General features: G+C 44.4%; 1 protein-coding gene across 1 annotated transcript; it reads right to left on the bottom strand.

Annotated features, from left to right (window-relative positions):
* Positions 1–14,921: 14,921 nt before the first annotated feature.
* On the bottom strand, positions 14,922–17,962 carry LOC137345960 (probable G-protein coupled receptor 139). The gene is made up of 2 exons (XM_068009218.1): positions 17,895–17,962; positions 14,922–15,786 (listed from the first exon to the last, which is right to left on the bottom strand). Exons 1-2 carry the CDS (start codon positions 17,960–17,962, stop codon positions 14,922–14,924), a joined length of 933 nt encoding a protein of 310 aa, XP_067865319.1.
* Between the last annotated feature and the right edge of the window lie 2,910 nt (positions 17,963–20,872).

The raw sequence follows: 20,872 nt of genomic DNA, 5'->3' as shown, positions 1-20,872 counted from the left end.
ACCTGAGTTTTTGGAAAACACAAATGACCTGTGAATGGGATTTCATTCGCAATTCTCTAAATTACACTATGATAGCAAGGAGGGACAACCATTTGATGGATTACAGTCCAATCCTCATCAGCGGAGAGGTCTCCACTTCCTCTTCTTTCTTGACGTAATAACACTAATAAAACTTTTCAGTCTGTGGCTCAAAACAGGTCGCCTGAGACAAGCTCCTAAAATCAGGATCTGCCTGTTGTATCCCAAAATCACGGGAGATCTGCTAAACAATTCCCCATTGTTAACCTTGGAGCCTTTAACACCAATGTCCTCATCCAAATCCCTGAAAAATATTTCAGCCAACCAAACATCAGAATTGTCCTCGAAAACATCTGAATCCATCTCATCTTGTTTAACCTTATGAGCCTGGGACCTTGTCACAACACATTCTGGAAATATTCCAGGAAATTCATCCTGCAAAACCGATTTCCAGAAGAAATTCCATCTTACCACGGGTCACATTTCATATCAGGTACTGGTCTTCAGTACTATTGCCGGAACGTTGTCAAGGTCCATTGCCTTTGCAGCATCCAGTGTCTTCAGTTGTTTCTTGGTATCACATTGATATTCTTGACGTACACCAGTCTGTTAAGGCAGTTGTATGTTCCTCCTGCAGAATGTGGGAGGTAAGGGTCGCCAAGAGTGTCCCTGCTGACTGCATCTGCGGGAAGTGCACCCAACTCCAGCTCCTCGAGAACCGCGTTAGGGAACTGGAGCTGGAGCAACTTCGGATCATTCGGGAGGCGGAGGGGGTTATTGAGAGGAGTTATGGGGAGGTAGTCACACCTCAGGTAAAAGAAGTAGGTAGATGGGTTACCGTCAGGGGAAGGAGAGGGAACCAGCAGGCAGTGCAGGGATCCCCTGTGGCTGTTTCCCTCAACAACAGGTATACCGTTTTGGATACTGTTTCGGGGGACGACTTACCAGGGGTAAGCAATGGGGTACAGGTATCTGGCACAGAGTCTGTCCCTGTTGCTCAGAAGGGAAAGGGGAAGAGGAGCAGAGCATTAGTCATTGGGGACTCCATAGTTCGGGGAACAGATAGGAGGTTCTGTGGGAACGAGAGAGACTCACGGTTGGTATGTTGCCTCCCAGGTGCCAGGGTTCGTGATGTCTCGGATCGTGTTTTTGGGATCCTTAAGGGGGAGGGGGACCAGCCCCAAGTCGTGGTCCACATAGGCACCAACGACATAGGTAGGAAGAGAGATGGGGATTTAAGACAGAAATTCAGGGTGCTAGGGTGGAAGCTTAGAGCAAGAACAAACAGAGTTGTTATCTCTGGGTTGTTGCCCGTGCCACGTGATAGCGAAGCGAGGAATAGGGAGAGAGAGGAGTTGAACACGTGGCTGCAGGGATGGTGCAGGAGGGAGGGTTTTGATTTCCTGGATAACTGGGGCTCTTTCTGGGGTAGGTGGGACCTCTACAAACAGGATGGTCTTCACCTGAACCAGAGGGGTACCAATATCCTGGGGAGGAGATTTGCTAGTGCTCTTCGGGGGGGTTTAAACTAATTCAGCAGGGGGATGGGAACCTAAATTGTAGTTCCAGTGTACAGGATGTTGAGAGTAGTGAGGTCAGGGATAAGGTTACAAGGACGCAAGAGGGCACTGGCAAGCAAGAACCTGGTTTAAAGTGTGTCTACTTCAACGCCAGGAGCATCCGGAATAAGGTGGGTGAGCTTGCAGCATGGGTTGGTACCTGGGATCTCGATGTAGTGGCCATTTCGGAGACATGGGTAGAGCAGGGGCAGGAATGGATGTTGCAGGTTCCGGGATTTAGATGTTTCAGTAACAACAGAGAAGATGGTAAAAGAGGGGGAGGGGGGGGGATGGTGTTGCATTGTTAATCAAGGAGAGTATTACAGCGACAGAAAGGACGTTTGAGGACTCGTCTGAGGTAGTATGGGCCGAGGTTAGAAACAGGAGAGGTGAGGTCACCCTGTTGGGAGTCTTTTATAGACCTCCAAATACTTCCAGAGATGTAGAGGAAAGGATAGCGAAGATGATTCTCGACAGGGGCGAGAGTAACAGGGTAGTTGTTATGGGGGACTTTAACTTTCCAAATATCGACTGGAAATACTATAGTTCGAGTACTTTAGATGGGTCAGTTTTTGTCCAGTGTGTGCAGGAGGGTTTTCTGACACAGTATGTAGACAGGCCAACCAGGGGCGATGCCACATTGGATTTGGTACTGGGTAATGAACCCGGCCAGGTGTTAGATTTAGATGTAGGTGAGCACTTTGGTGATAGTGATCACAATTCGGTTAGGTTTACCTTAGCGATGGGCAGGGATAGGTATATTCCGCAGGGCAAAAATTATAGCTGGGGGAAAGGAAATTATGATGCGATTAGGCAAGATTTAGGATGCGTAGGATGGGGAAGGAAACTGCAGGGGATGGGAACAATCGAAATGTGGAGCTTATTCAAAGAGCAGCTACTGCGTGTCCTTGATAAGTATATACCTGTGAGGCAGGGAGGAAGTTGTCGAGCGAGGGAGCCGTGGTTTACTAAAGAAGTTGAAGAGCTTGTCAAGAGGAAGAAGAAGGCTTATGTTAGGATGAGACGTGAAGGCTCAGTTAGGGCGCTTGAGAGTTACAAGCTAGCCAGGAAGGATCTAAAGGGAGAGCTAAGAAGAGCAAGGAGAGGACACGAGAAGTCATTGGCGGATAGGATCAGGGAAAACCCTAAGGCTTTCTATAGGTATATCAGGAATAAAAGAATGACTAGAGTTAGATTCGGGCCAATCAAGGATAGTAGTGGGAAGTTGTGTGTGGAATCAGAGGAGCTAGGGGAAGTGTTAAATGAATATTTTGCGTCAGTATTTACAGTAGAGAAAGAAAATGTTGTCGAGGAGAATACTGAGATTCAGGCTACTAGGCTAGATGGGATTGAGGTTCACAAGGAGGAGGTGTTATCAATTTTGGAAAGTGTGAAAATAGATAGGTCCCCTGGGCCAGATGGGATTTATCCTAGGATTCTCTGGGAAGCTAGGGAGGAGATTGCAGAGCCTTTGTCCTTGATCTTTATGTCGTCATTGTCGACAGGAATAGTGCCGGAAGACTGGAGGATAGCAAATGTTGTCCCCTTGTTCAAGAAGGGGAGCAGAGACAGCCCTGGTAATTATAGACCTGTGAGCCTTACTTCGGTTGTGGGTAAAATGTTGGAAAAGGTTATAAGAGACAGGATGTTTAATCATCTTGAAAAGAATAAGTTCATTAGCGATAGTCAGCACGGTTTTGTGATGGGTAGGTCGTGCCTCACAAACCTTATTGAGTTTTTCGAGAAGGTGACCAAGCAGGTGGATGAGGGTAAAGCAGTGGATGTGGTGTATATGGATTTCAGTAAGGCGTTTGATAAGGTTCCCCACGGTAGGCTATTGCAGAAAATACAGAAGTATGGGGTTGAAGGTGATTTAGAGCTTTGGATCAGAAATTGGCTAGCTGAAAGAAGACAGAGGGTGGTGGTTGATGGCAAATGTTCATCCTGGAGTTTAGTTACTAGTGGTGTACCGCAAGGATCTGTTTTGGGGCCACTGCTGTTTGTCATTTTTATAAATGACCTGGAAGAGGGTGTAGAAGGGTGGGTTAGTAAATTTGCGGATGACACTAAGGTCGGTGGAGTTGTGGATAGTGCCGAAGGATGTTGTAGGGTACAGAGGGACATAGATAGGCTGCAGAGCTGGGCTGAGAGATGGCAAATGGAGTTTAATGCGGAAAAGTGCGTGGTGATTCACTTTGGAAGGAGTAACAGGAATGCAGAGTACTGGGCTAATGGGAAGATTCTTGGTAGTGTAGATGAACAGAGAGATCTTGGTGTCCAGGTGCATAAATCCCTGAAGGTTGCTACCCAGGTTAATAGGGCTGTTAAGAAGGCATATGGTGTGTTAGCTTTTATTAGTAGGGGGATCGAGTTTCGGAGCCACGATGTCATGCTGCAGCTGTACAAAACTCTGGTGAGGCCGCACCTGGAGTATTGCGTGCAGTTCTGGTCACCGCATTATAGGAAGGATGTGGAAGCTATGGAAAGGGTGCAGAGGAGATTTACTAGGATGTTGCCTGGTATGGAGGGAAGGTCTTACAAGGAAAGGCTGAGGGACTTGAGGTTGTTTTCATTGGAGAGAAGGAGGAGGAGAGGTGACTTAATAGAGACATATAAGATAATCAGAGGGTTATATAGGGTGGATAGTGAGAGTCTTTTTCTTCGGATGGTGATGGCAAACACGAGGGGACATAGCTTTAAGTTGAGGGGTGATAGATATAGGACAGATGTCAGAGGTAGTTTCTTTACTCAGAGAGTAGTAGGGGCGTGGAACGCCCTGCCTGCAACAGTAGTAGACTCGCCAACTTTAAGGGCATTTAAGTGGTCATTGGATAGACATATGGATGAAAATGGAATAGTGTCGGTCAGATGGTTTCACAGGTCGGCGCAACATCGAGGGCCAAAGGGCCTGTACTGCGCTGTAATGTTCTAATTCTAATTCTGTGTGTTACTCTGTGTGTGTACACACTCCAGCCAGTGTGTTATTCTGTGTGTGTGTTTGTGTGTGACACACTCCAGCCAGTGTATTACTCTGTGTGTGTGACATACTCCAGCCAGTGTTTTATTCTGTGTGTGTGTGTGTGTGTAGTGTGCGTGTGTGTGTGATACATTCCAGCCAGTGTGTTATTCTGTGTGTGTGTGACACCCTCCAGCCAGTGTGTTATTCTGTGTGTGCGTGTGACACACTCCAACCAGTGTGTTACTCTGTGCCTGTGACACACACCAGCCAGCGTGTTACTCTGTGTATGTGACATACTCCAGCCAGTGTGTTACTCTGTGGATATGACACACTGCAGCCAGCGTGTTACTCTGTGTATGTGACACACTCCAGCCAGTGTGTTACTCTGTGGATATGACACACTCCAGCCAGCGTGTTACTCTGTGTATGTGACACACTCCAGCCAGTGTGTTACTCTGTGCCTGTGACACACTCCAGCCAGCGTGTTACTCTGTGTTTGGAAACTTTCAAACTCTCAGCAGCACCAAACCTTCCCATCAGCAATGGCTCAGCATCTCCATCTACTGGTGTCCCAGTCTCACTGCAGTTACTATTCCGCCCCCCGCCCGCACCCGCCGCCCCGCCCCTCCCGCACCATCTCAAATCTGCTTGTCTGGGGGCGCGGCAAGTTCTGGAGCACAGGTCCTCAGTGCTATTGCCGTAATGTTGCCAGGGTCCATAGCCTTTGTTTGCGACAGGTGTAAAGATGGGTGATGGTGGGTAAGATTTCAGGGGAAAAGCCTAGAAGTCTCTGAAAAAGACTGGCCTCGTTGATGAGCCTCCCTGTTTGCACTGAAGGATTATTTATACCAATGCCATGCATAATGCTTCCCTGAATGACAGCAGGCTCCACCATGAAAAGTATTCCGCACATTATGATCGCATGTATCTCCCATGCCCGCTGCTGAAACTTTGATTTCCACTTGTAATCGGGTGGCAACAGGCAAAAAGCGAGGGAGCGGAAGTGCCGCCCAAATCCAATTCCACCGTCAGAAAATCCGCAAGATGGATACATTCCCTGTGTGTGTGACCCACTATAGCATGTGTGTTACTCTGTGTGTGTGTGTGACACACTCCAGCCAGTGTGTTACTCTGTGTATGTGACAAACTCCAGCCAGTGTGTTTCTGTGTGTGTGTGTGTGTGTGTGTGTGAGACTGACTCCAGCCTGTGTGTTACTTTGCATTTGTGACTCATTCCAACTTGTGTTACTCTGCGTGTATGTGACATACTCCAGCCTGTGTGTTACTCTGTGTATGTGACGTACTCCAGCCTGTGTGTTACTCTGTGTATGTGACAAACTCCAGCCTGTGTGTTACTCTGTGTGTGCGAGTGAGACTGACTCCAGCCTGTGTGTTACTTTGCATTTGTGACTCATTCCAACCTGCGTGTTACTCTGTGTGACACACTGCAGCCTGTGTGTTACTTTGTGTATGTGACACACTCCAGCCTGTGTGTTACTCTTTGCTGTGACACAATGCAGCCTGTGTGTTACTATGTGTGTATGTGATACCTCCAGCCTGTGTGCTAATCTGTGTGAATGTGACACACTGCAGCCAGTGTGTTACTCTGTGTGTATGTGACACACTGCAGCCTGTCTGTTACTCTTTGCTGTGACACAATGCAGCCTGTGTGTTACTATGCGTGTATGTCATACCTCCAGCCTGTGTGCTAATCTGTGTGAATGTGACTCACTGCAGCCTGTGTGTTACTCTGTGTGTATGTGACACACTTCAGCCTGTGTGCTTTGTCATCTAAATGTATCAAAGGGTTAATCTTGAGAGAACATAAAGATTACTGCCCACCATGATGATGTAAGGGATTATGTGGGAGAGACTTGGGAACAGTTACAGCGTGGTTATTGAAGGAGACACACAGGCTGGTGTGAAGTGTATATCCTTACAATGCAATAATTATTAATGTTTAAACACGACAGTCTAAGAACCTCTCTGACGGTGGCAGCATGAAGAACCAAACATATAATATGGTGAACAGTGGAGGGATTCTACACCCAGAAGAAAAAGTTTGAAGTAACTAGCATCCTTCAGCCAGAAGAGAGAATTTAAAATAAGTATCTGAAAAGATAAAAAGAAACAACAGATCTTTGAAGGCTGAGAGAAGCTCCATGGAATGGAAGCATGGCTGCAAACAGGCAATTGGGTAAATCATTGTGCTGATGACTGAGAAATCCTGGTTTTAAAAAAAGACTTTGAAGAGTTTTTCCAAATTATTTTTTCCAAAGGCTCAGTGTGAGATTGAAAGAAAAAAGCAATGGGGTCAACCCATCCCTCACTCAGCTGAATGCAAGGGTGGAGAGTGGAGAAAACCCTGAAAAGTACACGAACTGAAAAAAATGTACGGGAAAAGTCCGATACTGAAGAGAAAATAGGGCAGGGAAACCCCGAATACAGCAGAATCTCCATTAATGCAGCCAAGCCTGAAAAAATCATTAAAGCAGTCAAGCTTGAAGTATCTCGTGATCTTAAAAAGAAAAGGGGAAAACCCTGAAACTGTCTATGGAACAGCGCTGTTAATTCCAATAGATAGCTGCGTCAGCTGTCAATGGCACAGTGGCGCAGTGGTTAGCACTGCAGCCTCACAGCTCCAGCGACCCGGGTTCGATTCTGAGTACTGCCTGTGCAGAGTTTGCAAGTTCTCCCTGTGTCTGCGTGGGTTTCCGCCGGGTGTTCCGGTTTCCTCCCACCTCCAAAAGACTTGCAGGTTGATAGGTAAATTGGCCATTGTAAATTGCCCCTAGTGTAGGCAGGTGGTAGGAGAATGGTGGGGATGTGGTAGAAAATATGGGGGTAGTGTAGGGTTAGTATCAATGGGTGGTTGTTGATTGGAACAGACTCGGTGGGCCAAAGGGCCTGTTTCAGTGCTGTATCTCTAAATAAATAAAGATATAAGTGAGCTGCTTAAGCAAAGGGAAAACCCCTAGAAAGCCTATTTAAAACATCAGGAACTCTCTCAAAGACCTGCTACACTCCATCAAAGCAAGCTAGTGTGAGAAAAAGATTTTCTGAAAGGGGAACACGCTAAAAAGTCTATAAATTTTTTTAAAATGGATCAAAAATTGGGAGTTCCAGAGAGTTTCAAAAGTCACAAGGGATCCATAATGAATACATAATTGTATTTAATTGGTGCTGTAGCTGATGATATAATAGCAGCGTATTGAGAAAATCAACAACATTTGAACAGGTCTTGAAAGCTTTTGTTGCCGACATCAATTATTGCAGCAATAACAGACCAATCATACGAGGTGAGGAAAGACCCCGGTACAGGAATCCTCCTGTAACAGTTCCGTTCCTTCACCAGACGGCTGAACAAGAGGTACCAGGAAAACAGGAACACCAGGGGGCAGAGCAAAAGATGTCCTTAAACATTGTGGTGCAAAAACGTCCCACAGGCATGGACAGTGTCCCGCCAATAGAGCAGAATGCCTTTATTACAGAAAAATAGGGCATCTCAGTAAGATTATGCTGAAATAAAATCGTGACCACATCAACCTCTAAAGGAAAAGTAGTTAAGAATAGAGAGATAAATGAAGTTACAGAAGCTCCTGCAGCAGACCAATCGAAATATTTTCTGGGTGAGATCAATGATCCGAAACGAGCATTTTGGTCAGCAGACACATTTCAAACTTGACACCGGAGCAAGCAATAGAAACTCAGTTGCATGGCCCAGGAGGTCTTGTACTTGAAGTAAAGGGGAAGTTACAAGCAACGCTTCAATATAATGGAAAGTAAATATTAGAAACACTGTACGTCCTAAGAAATCAGGAGTTCACAGTCTTAAGTAGAAGAACTTTTATTGATCTTCATATTATTGAGAAAGTTGAAGTAGATTAACGAGAATAATCCAGGAGTGAGGACAGAGGAAGAGCCCCCTACCCTGACCTGAGTTTTGCAGAGAGTCCAGATTTCGCTACAGAGCCCACACAATGCAATATTTCACAGCCCGCCGTGCTGCTCAAAGATTAGCAGAGAGAGAAACAGAAATGCAGTGAGTTTCACAGGAGTGCTACACTGACAGAGAACTGGGGAAGACAAGATCAAAGAGAAACTCTAATTTCGACCCAATTCTCAACTGGACCGTGGATTTGTTCTTCTTTGAAGGAAGAGCCTAGCTAATTATAGTTGATTACTTCTCAGGATGGATCGAAGTTAAGATGGACAACACAACAACAACTGAAGCAGTCATCAGAGTTTTACAAGAAGTTTCACAACACCTGGTATACCTGATCAGATATTATCTGATAATGGACTGTAATTTGCAAACGATTACTTCACGCACTTTGCAGAATAATGTGGATTTGTTCACCTAATAAGCTCTCCTAAGTATCCACAATCAAATGGAGAAGCTGAGCGAGCAGTCAGAACCATTAAAATTATGTTGATTGAAAAAAAAGAGATTTCCATTTAGCACGACTGACATACAGAACTACTCCATTATTGTGCAGATTAACGCCATCACAACTCTTAATGAAAACTTCAAAAGCAATTTCCAATTCTATGCAAGAAGTTACTTCCAGGATTGCAAGGCAAGGATTATCAGAAAATACTGGACATAGAAAAGATATATTGAAACAAGCAGACCCATTATCATTACAGAAGGTTCCGTACCTGAAACCTACCAAAGTTGTCAGAAGGGCAAAAAGTATGGGTACGAAACCAAAAGAGAGACAGGGTAATTCTCCAGAAAGATGAGAATCAACAGCGATCTTCTCTACTATGGACTCAAGAAGATCCTAAATGGAGAAATAGAAGGAATCTTATTCCTTTACATCAAAGACGTTAGTTACACAGTTAGATGACTCAGATGATGAACCGAAAAATCAAAAAGTGCCAAATGCTACAAAACTCAACGAAGACCGTCCAAGTCAAGAAACAAGGGATCAGAGAAAGATTATCAATCTTTCACATCTGACGACCACCAAGATTAGGAAGAGTTGTGAAGCCTCCTGATAGGTTGAATCTATGAAGTCAGAGACTTGGGAGGAGATAGGATAGCGTGTAAATGAAAAAATGAATGTGTCTAAATATATCTTAGGCTAAAAACGTGGGGAAAATGTAGTATAAGGGTATCAAAGGGTTAATCTTGAGAGAACGTAAAGATTACTGCCCACCAGGATGAGTTAAGAAATCATGTGGGAGAGACTCAAGAACAGTTACAGCAAGGCTTTTGAAGGAGACACACAGGCTAGTGTGGAGTGTATATAGTTATTATGCAATAAAGATTAATGTTTAAAGACTGACCCCAGCCTATGTGTTACTCTGTTTGTGTGCCTGACCCTGCCTGTATGTTACTAAGTGTGTTTGAAAATTCCAACCTGCGTGTCATGTTGTGTGACACACTCCAGCCTTTGTGTTACTCTGTGTGTGTTTGACACACTCCAGCCTTTGTGTTACTCTGTGTGTGTGAGAGACTCACTCCACCCCGTGTGTTACTCTTTGTGACACACTCCAACCTGTGTGTGTTACTCTCTGTGTGAGTGTGTGTGAGTGTGCATGTGTGATGCCTGTAATTGAACCAAGTATTTGGATGACTTCTGTGAATTGATTCCTAACAGTTTTGATTGTCTATACTTATTCTGATTATTTCTATTTGGAAGTGTGCTAATACACTTTCCCTTGTAACAACTGTTTTGATTGAAATTTGCTTTCCTGCTTCATATATCTCTCAGTGTCTCTGCTACCTGAGTTTTTCCCTTCTGATGCACCTGACCTTTGAATTGTTCGTTTGTATGCACAGTCATCTTCCTGAGCATTTCAGACCACGCTGGTCTTCAGTCAAGCAAGACCTGAAAGATTTCCATTTATAAATCACCTTTCACCACCCCAGGACATCCAAAAGTGCATCACAGCCAATTCGACTCCTTTTTGAAATGCAGTCACTCTTGAAATGTAGACAATGCAGCATCCAGTTTACACACAGCAGCAAACTCCCACAAACAGCAATGAGATAATTGACTAGATCATCTGTTTTAGTGAAGTTGGGGAGAACACCCCCAGTCTTCTTCAACAACAACAAAAACAACTTGCATTTATATTGCACCTTTAATGTAATATAACATCACAAGGCACTTCACAAGAGCATTATAAGCAAACTTTGACCAAGTGACAAAAGATGATATTATAGCTGATGACCAAAGGCTTGGTCAGAGTGGTAGGTTTTTAATGAATTTCTTTAAGGAGGAGAGAGAAGTGGAGAGGTTGAGTGAGGGAATTCCAGAGCTTGGGGCTAGGCACCTGAAGTCACAGCCACCAATGTTGGAGCTCACGAGGCCAGAATCAGAGAAGCGGAGATGAAAGGCCTGCTCGGGTCTGAAAAAAAAAACAACAGAACCACATCGTACCCGAGCCCAACCTGGTCTGAGTCCTTCCATTTTTTCCCATGCCCAACCCGACCCGAGTCCGACCCAACCCGACCAACGGAATGTTCACTTTACCTACCTTCCAACTCCGAATCTGTTTTTCACTTTTTCAGTTGAAATACTTGCTACAAGTTTATCCAGTGAGCAGCTGAGATGCAGAGACCAGGAAGGTCCTGAGAGATTAATTATTATAAAATATACAGTATTTATATAAAAAAATATAAAATGATCACTGTCAGGACTCCATTCTACCACATATACAATACAGTACTGTAATAATAATTAATCACTCAGGACTTTCCTGGCCTCGGCATCTCAGCTGCTCACTGGATAAACTTACAGCAAGTATTTCGACCTGTAAAGCAGGTGTCTAGTTAATGTATAATGATATTTTCTGAGCCTTCGGGCAATTGAGGTCTTTATTTTAAGCAATGCGGATACTGGTACAGCGTGGCACAACCTGAATGGGCACAACTCCATGGGTTTCTGTTTAACTTGTGACCAAACAATCACTGACTTCATGGCTCCAATCTTAATCCTTTTAAACAACCTTTCAAGTCCAATTAATACTGTGTGTGTCTGACTCAGACCCGACATGAGCCCGAAAACCGGGCCCAGAAGAGTGACCCAACCCGCACCAGACACATGTCAGGTCCCATCGAGTTCAGGTCGGGCAGTGTAGATATCCCAGAGGGTTGTGGGGCTGTAGGAGATTACAGAGATAGGGAGGGGTGAGACCATGGTGGCCTTTGAAAACAAGGATGGGAATTTTAAAATCAAGTTATTACTAAACTGATAGCCAAAATAAGTAAGCAAACACAGGGGTGTTGGTGAACAGGACTTGGTGTGAGTTCAGACGTGGGGAGCAAGGTTTCGGATGCCCTCAAATTTATGAGGGAAGAATGTGGGAGACTGGTCGGAAGAACATTGGAATAGTCAAGTCTAGAGGTAACAAAGTCCTGGATGAGGGGTTCAGCAGCCGAAGAGCCGAGGAAGGGGTGAAGTCCTTAAAATAGTGACACAGCGTCTTTTCCGTCCACCTGAGAGGGCAGGCAGGGCCTTGGTTTAATGTCTCATCCACAAGATAGCACCTACGACAGTGCAGCACTCCCTCACTGGAGCGGCAGCCTAGATTGTGCGTTTATGTCTCTGGTGACGTTCTGACGAGGAGGCAAGAATGCTACCACGCTGAAAAAGGACAGAATGGTTTCTTCTAGGATTGGAACTGAGCGAGGGATGAGGGGATTTGTGCGGTGGTGGCGGTGCAATTTTAACTTTGGATAATGCTGCAAAATGGGTGATCATGTCATATCTGTGTTATGTGAAGAAAAGAAAATTCAGTAAAAGCCACTGCTCGAGAGCAGGAACGAGGGCGAAACGAGAACAGTTGGTCAAGCCAAAAGCAAGTAGAAACCCAAGGTCATGAGATGTGCTGCAAAATGAAGGAGGCCATTTATATTGGGTCAACGGCCTGAAACAGACCTGCAGTTTCTCAATCACAAGGTCCAACTCTCTGTCAAATACAAGAACAATATGACACAGCTCCGAAATATTCTGCCAGAGGAAACATTTTTGAGGGATGGAATTTCCAATGGGTGGGAGAGGATGTGGTTGTGGGTGGGTTTCCCCATCTCCTGCCATAACGTGGAGAGGGATAGGGAAATTATTTCTGCAGGAATCCCGCTGGTTATCCCATCCATATTGAGAATGAAGATTAGAACATCGTCTGTGGGACTTCCAAACGACAGAAAGTTTAATAAAAACTGGAAACACAGGTTCTGCAAGGGGAAAAGAAAAGACTTGTCGAGAGCGCTGGAAGTTTTCCCACCTGTCGTTTTTCAGTTAGTGACAGGGCCTCAGTGTGACAGTGGACTTGTTGCCAAGTCAACCGTGCCTCCTTTTGGTGAAAAGGATTTTCCTTCTGGGGGTCGGGAACCCGACGTCGGGAGAACGTTGGGGTGCCAACCCCGCACCATGTTGAGGTAGACACCAGACACGGTTTATTCATTGCCTTTGTAAAAGATTCACTATTAATGAGAGAACAGAATGCTTTATACGATCAGCCTGATTGAGCTTGAAAGCATTGCCAAGAACTTTCATAGTTTTGCGTGGAGACACGCTGAGGTCAGCTGGAGCACAGCTTAAATGGAGACAGAAAAAACTTCCTCTGCTCTGCTGCATCCCATTTCTTCAGTTGAAATCTCAGAAGAGCAATACATACTGCATCAATTTGATATTGTTTTACCTGCTAACTATCAGTACCACGGCGTCTCCGAGTGGCACACATCCGCTCGCACCTCTCCCTTCACCCCGATCCCGTTCCAAATCCTCAACATCAAGGAAAGGCCACAAGTCAGGTGTGTGAGGGAATATAGACCAATCGACAGGATGGGTGCAGGAACTATACAACTCCAGAAGCTCAATCTCATATGGGACAGAGCAGTTCCCTTCATCAGTGCCCATGTCCCTGAGCTCAGTGTCCTTCCCTCTGCAGCTGACACACAATGGTTCCTGAAAATACAGTTTATCGGATGCACTGCAGCAAACCATCAAGTTTAATTCGACAGCAACTTCCTCATCTGCAACCTCTCCCACCGAGAAGCACAGGAACAAAATGTCATTGGAACATCATCATTTGTAAGTCACATACCATTCTAGCTTAGACATATGTCACAATTTGTTCATGGTCGCTGTATCTGTATCCTGGGATTCCCTTCCTGGCATCATCGCTGCTGCACCATCAGAAGGAGAGCAGCAGGTAAAATTGAAGGCTGGCCATCACATCCTCAGGGCTGCAAGGAATTGGCCAAACATGAAGTCTTGCCAGCACAAGAAAACAAATCAATTACCACATGAAAAAATGAATTTCATAGAAATTGCAACACGAAAGCAGGTCGTTGGGGCAGATCAACCCACATCTGTATTTGTCATCTACATAAGCAATAGTTTTAATCATATCTGGTCGCACTGCTCCAATATTACTTTATTCATTGATCTTGAAACATCATATCAAACCCGTTAAAGTTGTCACAGTCTCTGCTTCAATCAATAACTCCAAAAATCCAAGTCACAGCTTCACAATTCTAGGTGTCACAAAGTTTCTTCTGTTCTCTGTCCTAAATCTCTTTCATTTACTCTCAAGATCTATGTTCACTGCTGATAGACCCATCAATCGTTGCATCTATCTATTCTGCTCCAGGCTTTCATTACTGCAACCATCTCTATTAATTCAGCCTGAAATCTCTTCTCTTCTGATTGAGAACGAACTCATTTTTCATATTTGGATTTATTCATGTCCGACATCATGCTAGTGAGTTTACTACGCTGTGTCCTCACTATTACATCCAAATTGGCCAACAGTGTTGAGTCCAAAACAGCACAAAATACTGCGGGTTTGGTCTCACAAAAGTCTGGGAGAGATTCACCAATAAATCTCGATATTTATATTCCATAACATCTGCCATCAAACACAATATCCCATTGTATTTCATGGTGATCTGACTCTTGAGGTGCTGTTTTAGATAGAATCCTGATTGATAAGGGAGTCAAAATTACATCAGGTAGACAGGAAATTTGAGGCCATAACCAGATCTGCCATGATCTTATCAAATGGCGGAGCAGGCTTGAAGGAATGACAGGCCTACTCCTGCTCCAAATTCGGATGTCAGTGTGTTGAAAGATCTTTATTATTTGAACCTGTCAAGGCGCTCTGCTATGTCACATCATCCTCCAATTCGTCATTCCAAGTGCGTGGACATTAATAACCGGATAAACAACCATAACCGGAAATTTTGAAGGGGATGATTCTGCCTCCTCAACTTATTCAAATTCTTAGTGGAATTTATAAATCAAGTGGACTCTTCCAAACTGTGGGTTGTGTTGCCCTTAGAACTTTAAAAGACATTGTGCAAAGTTGCAAAGTAAATGCCAGGCAATTAATTGAAGTTTGATATCACTTACTTTATTCAACAATTATTTAAATAATTTAACAATGAGATAATACGGATATTTCACCATATTTTTGATCTCCGCTCTGAATCTCCTCTGTGTCAGTGCATAAATACAAGTGTTTGTACAGGAGCTGGTGCACATCAACAGAAATGTGATTCTAATTGCCAAATAAAGTGAGTTTGAACCTTGGAAATCGAGTGTCTGTGTGACACCGACACAGATGTGTATTACGGTAATAGGGGCCGACAACACAATAAAAGTGCCCGAGATAGCAAAGAGTAGAATGATGGATGTTCTTCTGTTCTTCATCTCGGGATCACTGCCGGTTTTTCCATTGTTGTTGCTCTTCAGGGCTTTGCGAGCTCTACTGGCTAATAAGATGTGCCTGACGGTGAGAGAGTTCAACAGCAGCAGCAAAGGAATTGGAAGTAATGTACTTGAGAGATTGGTAATCCATTGGTGAACCTTCCATGCGGGTGAAGTAAAATATCCTGTGATGGTGCGGCAGCCCCACTGTATATTGTTGAGAATATAATCGGGCTCATAGCGGAAAGGCATGGGAATATTGATCAAAATGTTGAGCACACACATGGCCGTTACAACCATGGTGGCTGTCCTTTCGGTGCAATATCTTGATTTCAATTTCTGGCAACAAATTGCAACAAAACGGTCAAAGGTGAACGACATTGTGAACCAGATAGAGAGCTGAATGCTAAACCCTTGCATGAAGACAGTAAAACGACACGTGGAAGTGTAGTTCAGCAATGAATCTGGAAAATGATACTTGATGATTTGGCTCACAATAACATTAAAGATAAGGACCATGAGGTCTCCCACGGCCATGGCCATCATATAATGAGTGATTCCTTTGGAAAGACCGCATTTCCTTTGGAAAAGAACCAGAAATGACAGCAGGTTTGCTAGGAGAAATGCAAAAACAGGAAATTTAACAGAAAAATTCAACAGAGATGTACACTGACAGCAAGTTGGAAATCTGGTGTTAAGCATCATCAGGCTGGGAGTTGTGGGGTGGAGGAACCGGGGGTAATTTTAGCCCTGTGTGACCGGGTCAAATAGCGGTATCTAATTGGCCATCCATTTTTTTTCCATGGAAGTCATTGGAAGAGAGTAACAGGCTGAATGTACAAGGGGCGGTGAATTCAATATTACCCATTGCACAATATAGCTAATAGTTAACCTGGATTGGAATAAATTGTCACATAGCAGCTGCTGCAAACTTCCCCATCTTCTTGCCAGACATTTTTTCCCTGCGGTAACTTCAAGATATTCTAATATGAAACCATTAATGGGAGCCATTTGGAAGTAACTTGCTGGGCCGGATGCTGACGGATTCTATGGGATGCTCGTTCCGTCCAATGTTGTTCACAGTGACTTCAATAGAGAAGAAAATCGGGCGACAGGTAAAATCAGAGTTGCATCCACTGCCATCAGTTTTTTACGGTTCGATTCGGTTAAAACATATAAACATTCCTTGCCTATTACTGATTAATGCTGTTTTATCTCCCTTTCAATGCAAATAGAAACATTGGGAACATTTTTAACTTTTTTTGCCGTGCCAAAAGAAACAAAAGCAATTGATATCAAATGGGCCCCGTATTTTACAGCCCTTCCGTCTTTTTTGCGCATTGATGTTAATACAAAGTGAAAATTACCCCATACGTGAATAGTACTAGATTTACTTCAACATTTAGCAGTATGATGATTGTATCCAGCTGAACCAGTACTGCATTTTTATTAAAATTAAATCAGTTATTTTTTAACGTCTCATAAAAAGATGATTTCAAGAATGAGGAAAGGAAATATAAAATAATGGATAAACAATTCTAAAGAAGGTTCAGGAGCAGAGGGTTCTGGCGGGGATGTGGGGGACGGGTGTATGAGCACAAATCGTTGAAGGTGACAGGGCAGGTTGAGAAAGTGGTTAATAAGGAATACGGATCCTGGGCTTTATAGATCGTGGCAAAGAGTAGAAAAGCAAGGAAGTTAATGTTGGGCCATTATAAAACACTGGCTCGGCCTCAGCTGGAGTATTCTATACAATTCTGGGCACCACGCTTTAGGAAGGACGTGAAAGCATTGAAGAGAGTGCAGAAAATATTTACAAAATGGTCTGGGGATGAGGGACTTCATTTACTGCTCTGTTGGGACTATTCTGCTTAAAGAAGAGATAATTGAGAGGAGATTTGAGAGGTGCAATATTGAGAGGTATTCAAAATCATGAGGGGACTGGATAGAATAGATAGAGAGAAACTGTTCCCATTGGCGGGAGGGTCGAGAATCAGAGGACACCGATTTAAGGCGTTTGGTGAAAGAATCAAAGGGGAGGAAAAGCTTTCTTCCGCAGTGAATGGTTCGGATCTGGAATCCACTGCCTGAGAGTGTGGTGAAGGCAGATTGAATTGTGGCTTTCAAAAGGGAATTGAATATTTATCTGAAGAGAAAAATGCTGGGCTCAGGGGGAAAGACAGGGGAATGGGACGAGCTGTGCTGCACTCGCTGAGAACTGGCATGGACACGACAGAACCGGTTTCCTTCTGTGCTGTAACCATTCTATAATTCGACAATATTGCATCACTTCACCAATATTGCACCGAAATGGCAGCTTACAGTATGAATTCAACTCACTGAAATGGGAGGGAAACACAAGATTATCCGACTCAAAGCAGAGATTTCGACCGACAGAGCCACAGCTCAGTACAAATGACACAGGGTCCATTTTCACTTTGTAATGCGGAGGGATTGACTGCCCGCCCAGTGATATAGAACAGGACTGAGCCATTAACATAAACATCAAAGGGAACGAAAATCGGACGAACTCATCAATGGGTGAGCGATCGATTGCTCGACGTTACCACCTGGCTAATGCAAATTACCGTCACAAAGGCAACAACGACTATAACAAAAACACACAGGGAAAATAATAATGCAGTTTCGCAATTGTGCACTAAATTTTTCAGGATAGTTTCGAATTACTTACCAGGAATGCCAATAACTGCGAGAATCGGATACAACATTTCTATCGGAAGTGCCTGTCGTCCCATTTTCTCCGAAAACCAGGAGCGGTAGATGCGAGGCAATGCACTGAAACAACCTCATTTATACACGAGCCAATCGTCCAGTGAGAGAGTGAGGTCACAGAACCGGTGTCATTAGCTAGATGCTTTCAAACAAACAAGTTACTACATCTCTTCATAAACCAGCAATTAACGTGAACTCCCCCATCCCCAGAGAGTTAAAAACAGTGTGCAATCTCAGACTGAAGAAATCCTCGCCTCTGAGACTCTTGCTCCGTTGCTGCATTTTGATCGCAGCAGCTCAGCGTTAATGGGACATTGGGTTTAGGTTGAACCGAGAAGTGGATATAGACCGACAAGTTTCACCGTCTTAATTAGAATTAGAATTAGAATTAGAATATTACAGCGCAGTACAGGCCCTTCGGCCCTCGATGTTGCGCCGATCATCTGACCTACACTATTCCATTTACATCCATATGTCTATCCAATGACCACTTAAATGCCCTTAAAGTTGGCGAGTCTACTACTGTTGCAGGCAGGGCGTTCCACGCCCCTACTACTCTCTGCGTAAAGAAACTACCTCTGACATCTGTCCTATATCTTTCACCCCTCAACTTAAAGCTATGTCCCCTCGTGTTTGCCATCCTCATCCGAGGAAAAAGACTCTCACTATCCACCCTATCTAACCCTCTGATTATCTTGTATGTCTCTATTAAGTCACCTCTCCTCCTCCTTCTCTCTAACGAAAACAACCCCAAGTCCCTCAGCCTTTCCTCGTAAGACCTTCCTTCCATACCAGGCAACATCCTAGTAAATCTCCTCTGCACCCTTTCCAAAGCTTCGACATCCTTCCAATAATGCGGTGACCAGAACTGCACGCAATACTCCAGGTGCGGCCTCACCAGAGTTTTGTACAGCTGCATCATGACCCCGTGGCTCTGAAACTCGATCCCCCTACTAATAAAGGCTAACACACCATATGCCTTCTTAACAGCCCTATTAACCTGGGTAGCAACTTTCAGGGATTTATGTACCTGGATACCAAGATCTCTCTGCTCATCTACACTACCAAGAATCTTCCCATTAGCCCAGTACTCTGCATTGCTGTTACTCCTTCCAAAGTGAATCACCTCACACTTCTCCGCATTAAACTCCATTTGCCATCTCTCAGCCCAGCTCTGCAGCCTATCTATGTCCCTCTGTACCCTACAACACCCTTCGACACTATCCACAACTCCACCGACCTTCGTGTCATCCGCAAATTTACTAACCCACCCTTCTACACCCTCATCCAGGTCGTTTATAAAAATGACAAACAGCAGTGGCCCCAAAACAGAACCTTGCGGTACACCACTAGTAACTAAACTCCAGGATGAACATTTGCCATCAACCACCACCCTCTGTCTTCTTTCAGCTAGCCAATTTCTGATCCAAAGCTCTAAATCACCTTCAACCCCATACTTGCGTATTTTCTGCAATAGCCTACCGTGGGGAACCTTATCAAACGCCTTACTGAAATCCATATACACCACATCCACGGCTTTACCCTCATCCACCTGTTTGGTCACCTTCTCGAAAAACTCAATAAGGTTTGTGAGGCACGACCTACCTTTCACAAAACCGTGCTGACTATCGCAAATGAACTTATTCTTTTCAAGATGATTATAAATCCTGTCTCTTATAACCTTTTCCAACATTTTACCCACAACCGAAGTAAGGCTCACAGGTCTATAATTACCAGGGCTGTCTCTACTCCCCTTCTTGAACAAGGGGACAACATTTGCTATCCTCCAGTCCTCCGGCACTACTCCTGTCGACAATGACGACTTAAAGATCAACAACAACGGCTCTGCAATCTCCTCCCTGGCTTCCCAGAGAATCCTAGGATAAATCCCATCTGGCCCAGGGGACTTATCTATTTTCACTCTTTCCAAAATTGCTAACACCTCCTCCTTGTGAATCTCAATCCCATCGAGCCTAGCAGGCTGTATCTCAGTAATCTCCTCGGCAACATTTTCTTTCTCTACTGTAAATACTGACGAAAAATATTCATTTAACGCTTCCCCTATCTCCTCTGATTCCGCACACAACTTCCCACTACTATCCTTGATTGGCCCTGTTCTAACTCTTATCATTCGTTTATTCCTGATATACCTATAGAAAGCCTTAGGGTTTTCTTTGATCCTATCCGCCAATGACTTCTCGTGTCCTCTCCTTGCTCTTCTTAGCCCTCCCTTTAGATCCTTCCTGGCTAGCTTGTAACTCTCAAGCGCCCTAACTGAGCCTTCACGTCTCATCCTAACATAAGCCGCCCTCTTCCTCTTGACAAGCGCTTCAACTTCTTGAGTAAACCACGGCTCCCTTGCTCGACAACTTCCTCCCTGCCTGACAGGTACATACTTATCAAGGACACGCATTAGCTGCTCCTTGAATAAGCTCCACATTTCGTTTGTGCCCATCCCCTGCAGTTTCCTTCCCCATCCTACACATCCTAAATCTTGCCTAATCGCGTCATAATTTCCTTTCCCCCAGCTATAATTCTTGCCCTGCGGTATATACCTGTCCCTGCCCATCGCTAAGGTAAACCTAACCGAATTGTGATCACTATCGCCAAAGTGCTCACCTACATCTAAATCGAACACCTGGCCGGGTTCATTACCCAGTACCAAATCCAATGTGGCATCGCCCCTGGTTGGCCTGTCCACATACTGTGTCAGAAAACCCTCCTGCACACACTGGACAAAAACAGACCCATCTAAAGTACTCGAACTATAGTATTTCCAGTCAATATTTGGAAAGTTAAAGTCCCCCATAACCACTACCCTGTTACTCTCGCTCCTGTCGAGAATCATCTTCGCTATCCTTTCCTCTACATCTCTGGAACTATTCGGAGGTCTATAGAAAACTCCCAACAGGGTGACCTCTCCTCTCCTGTTT

The sequence above is a fragment of the Heterodontus francisci genome, chromosome 29 (assembly GCF_036365525.1).
Source record: "Heterodontus francisci isolate sHetFra1 chromosome 29, sHetFra1.hap1, whole genome shotgun sequence".
Classification (NCBI taxonomy): Eukaryota; Metazoa; Chordata; class Chondrichthyes; order Heterodontiformes; family Heterodontidae; genus Heterodontus; species Heterodontus francisci.
The sequence above is the reverse complement of the archived record's forward strand: the minus strand, read 5'-3'. Positions and strand labels throughout refer to the sequence as shown.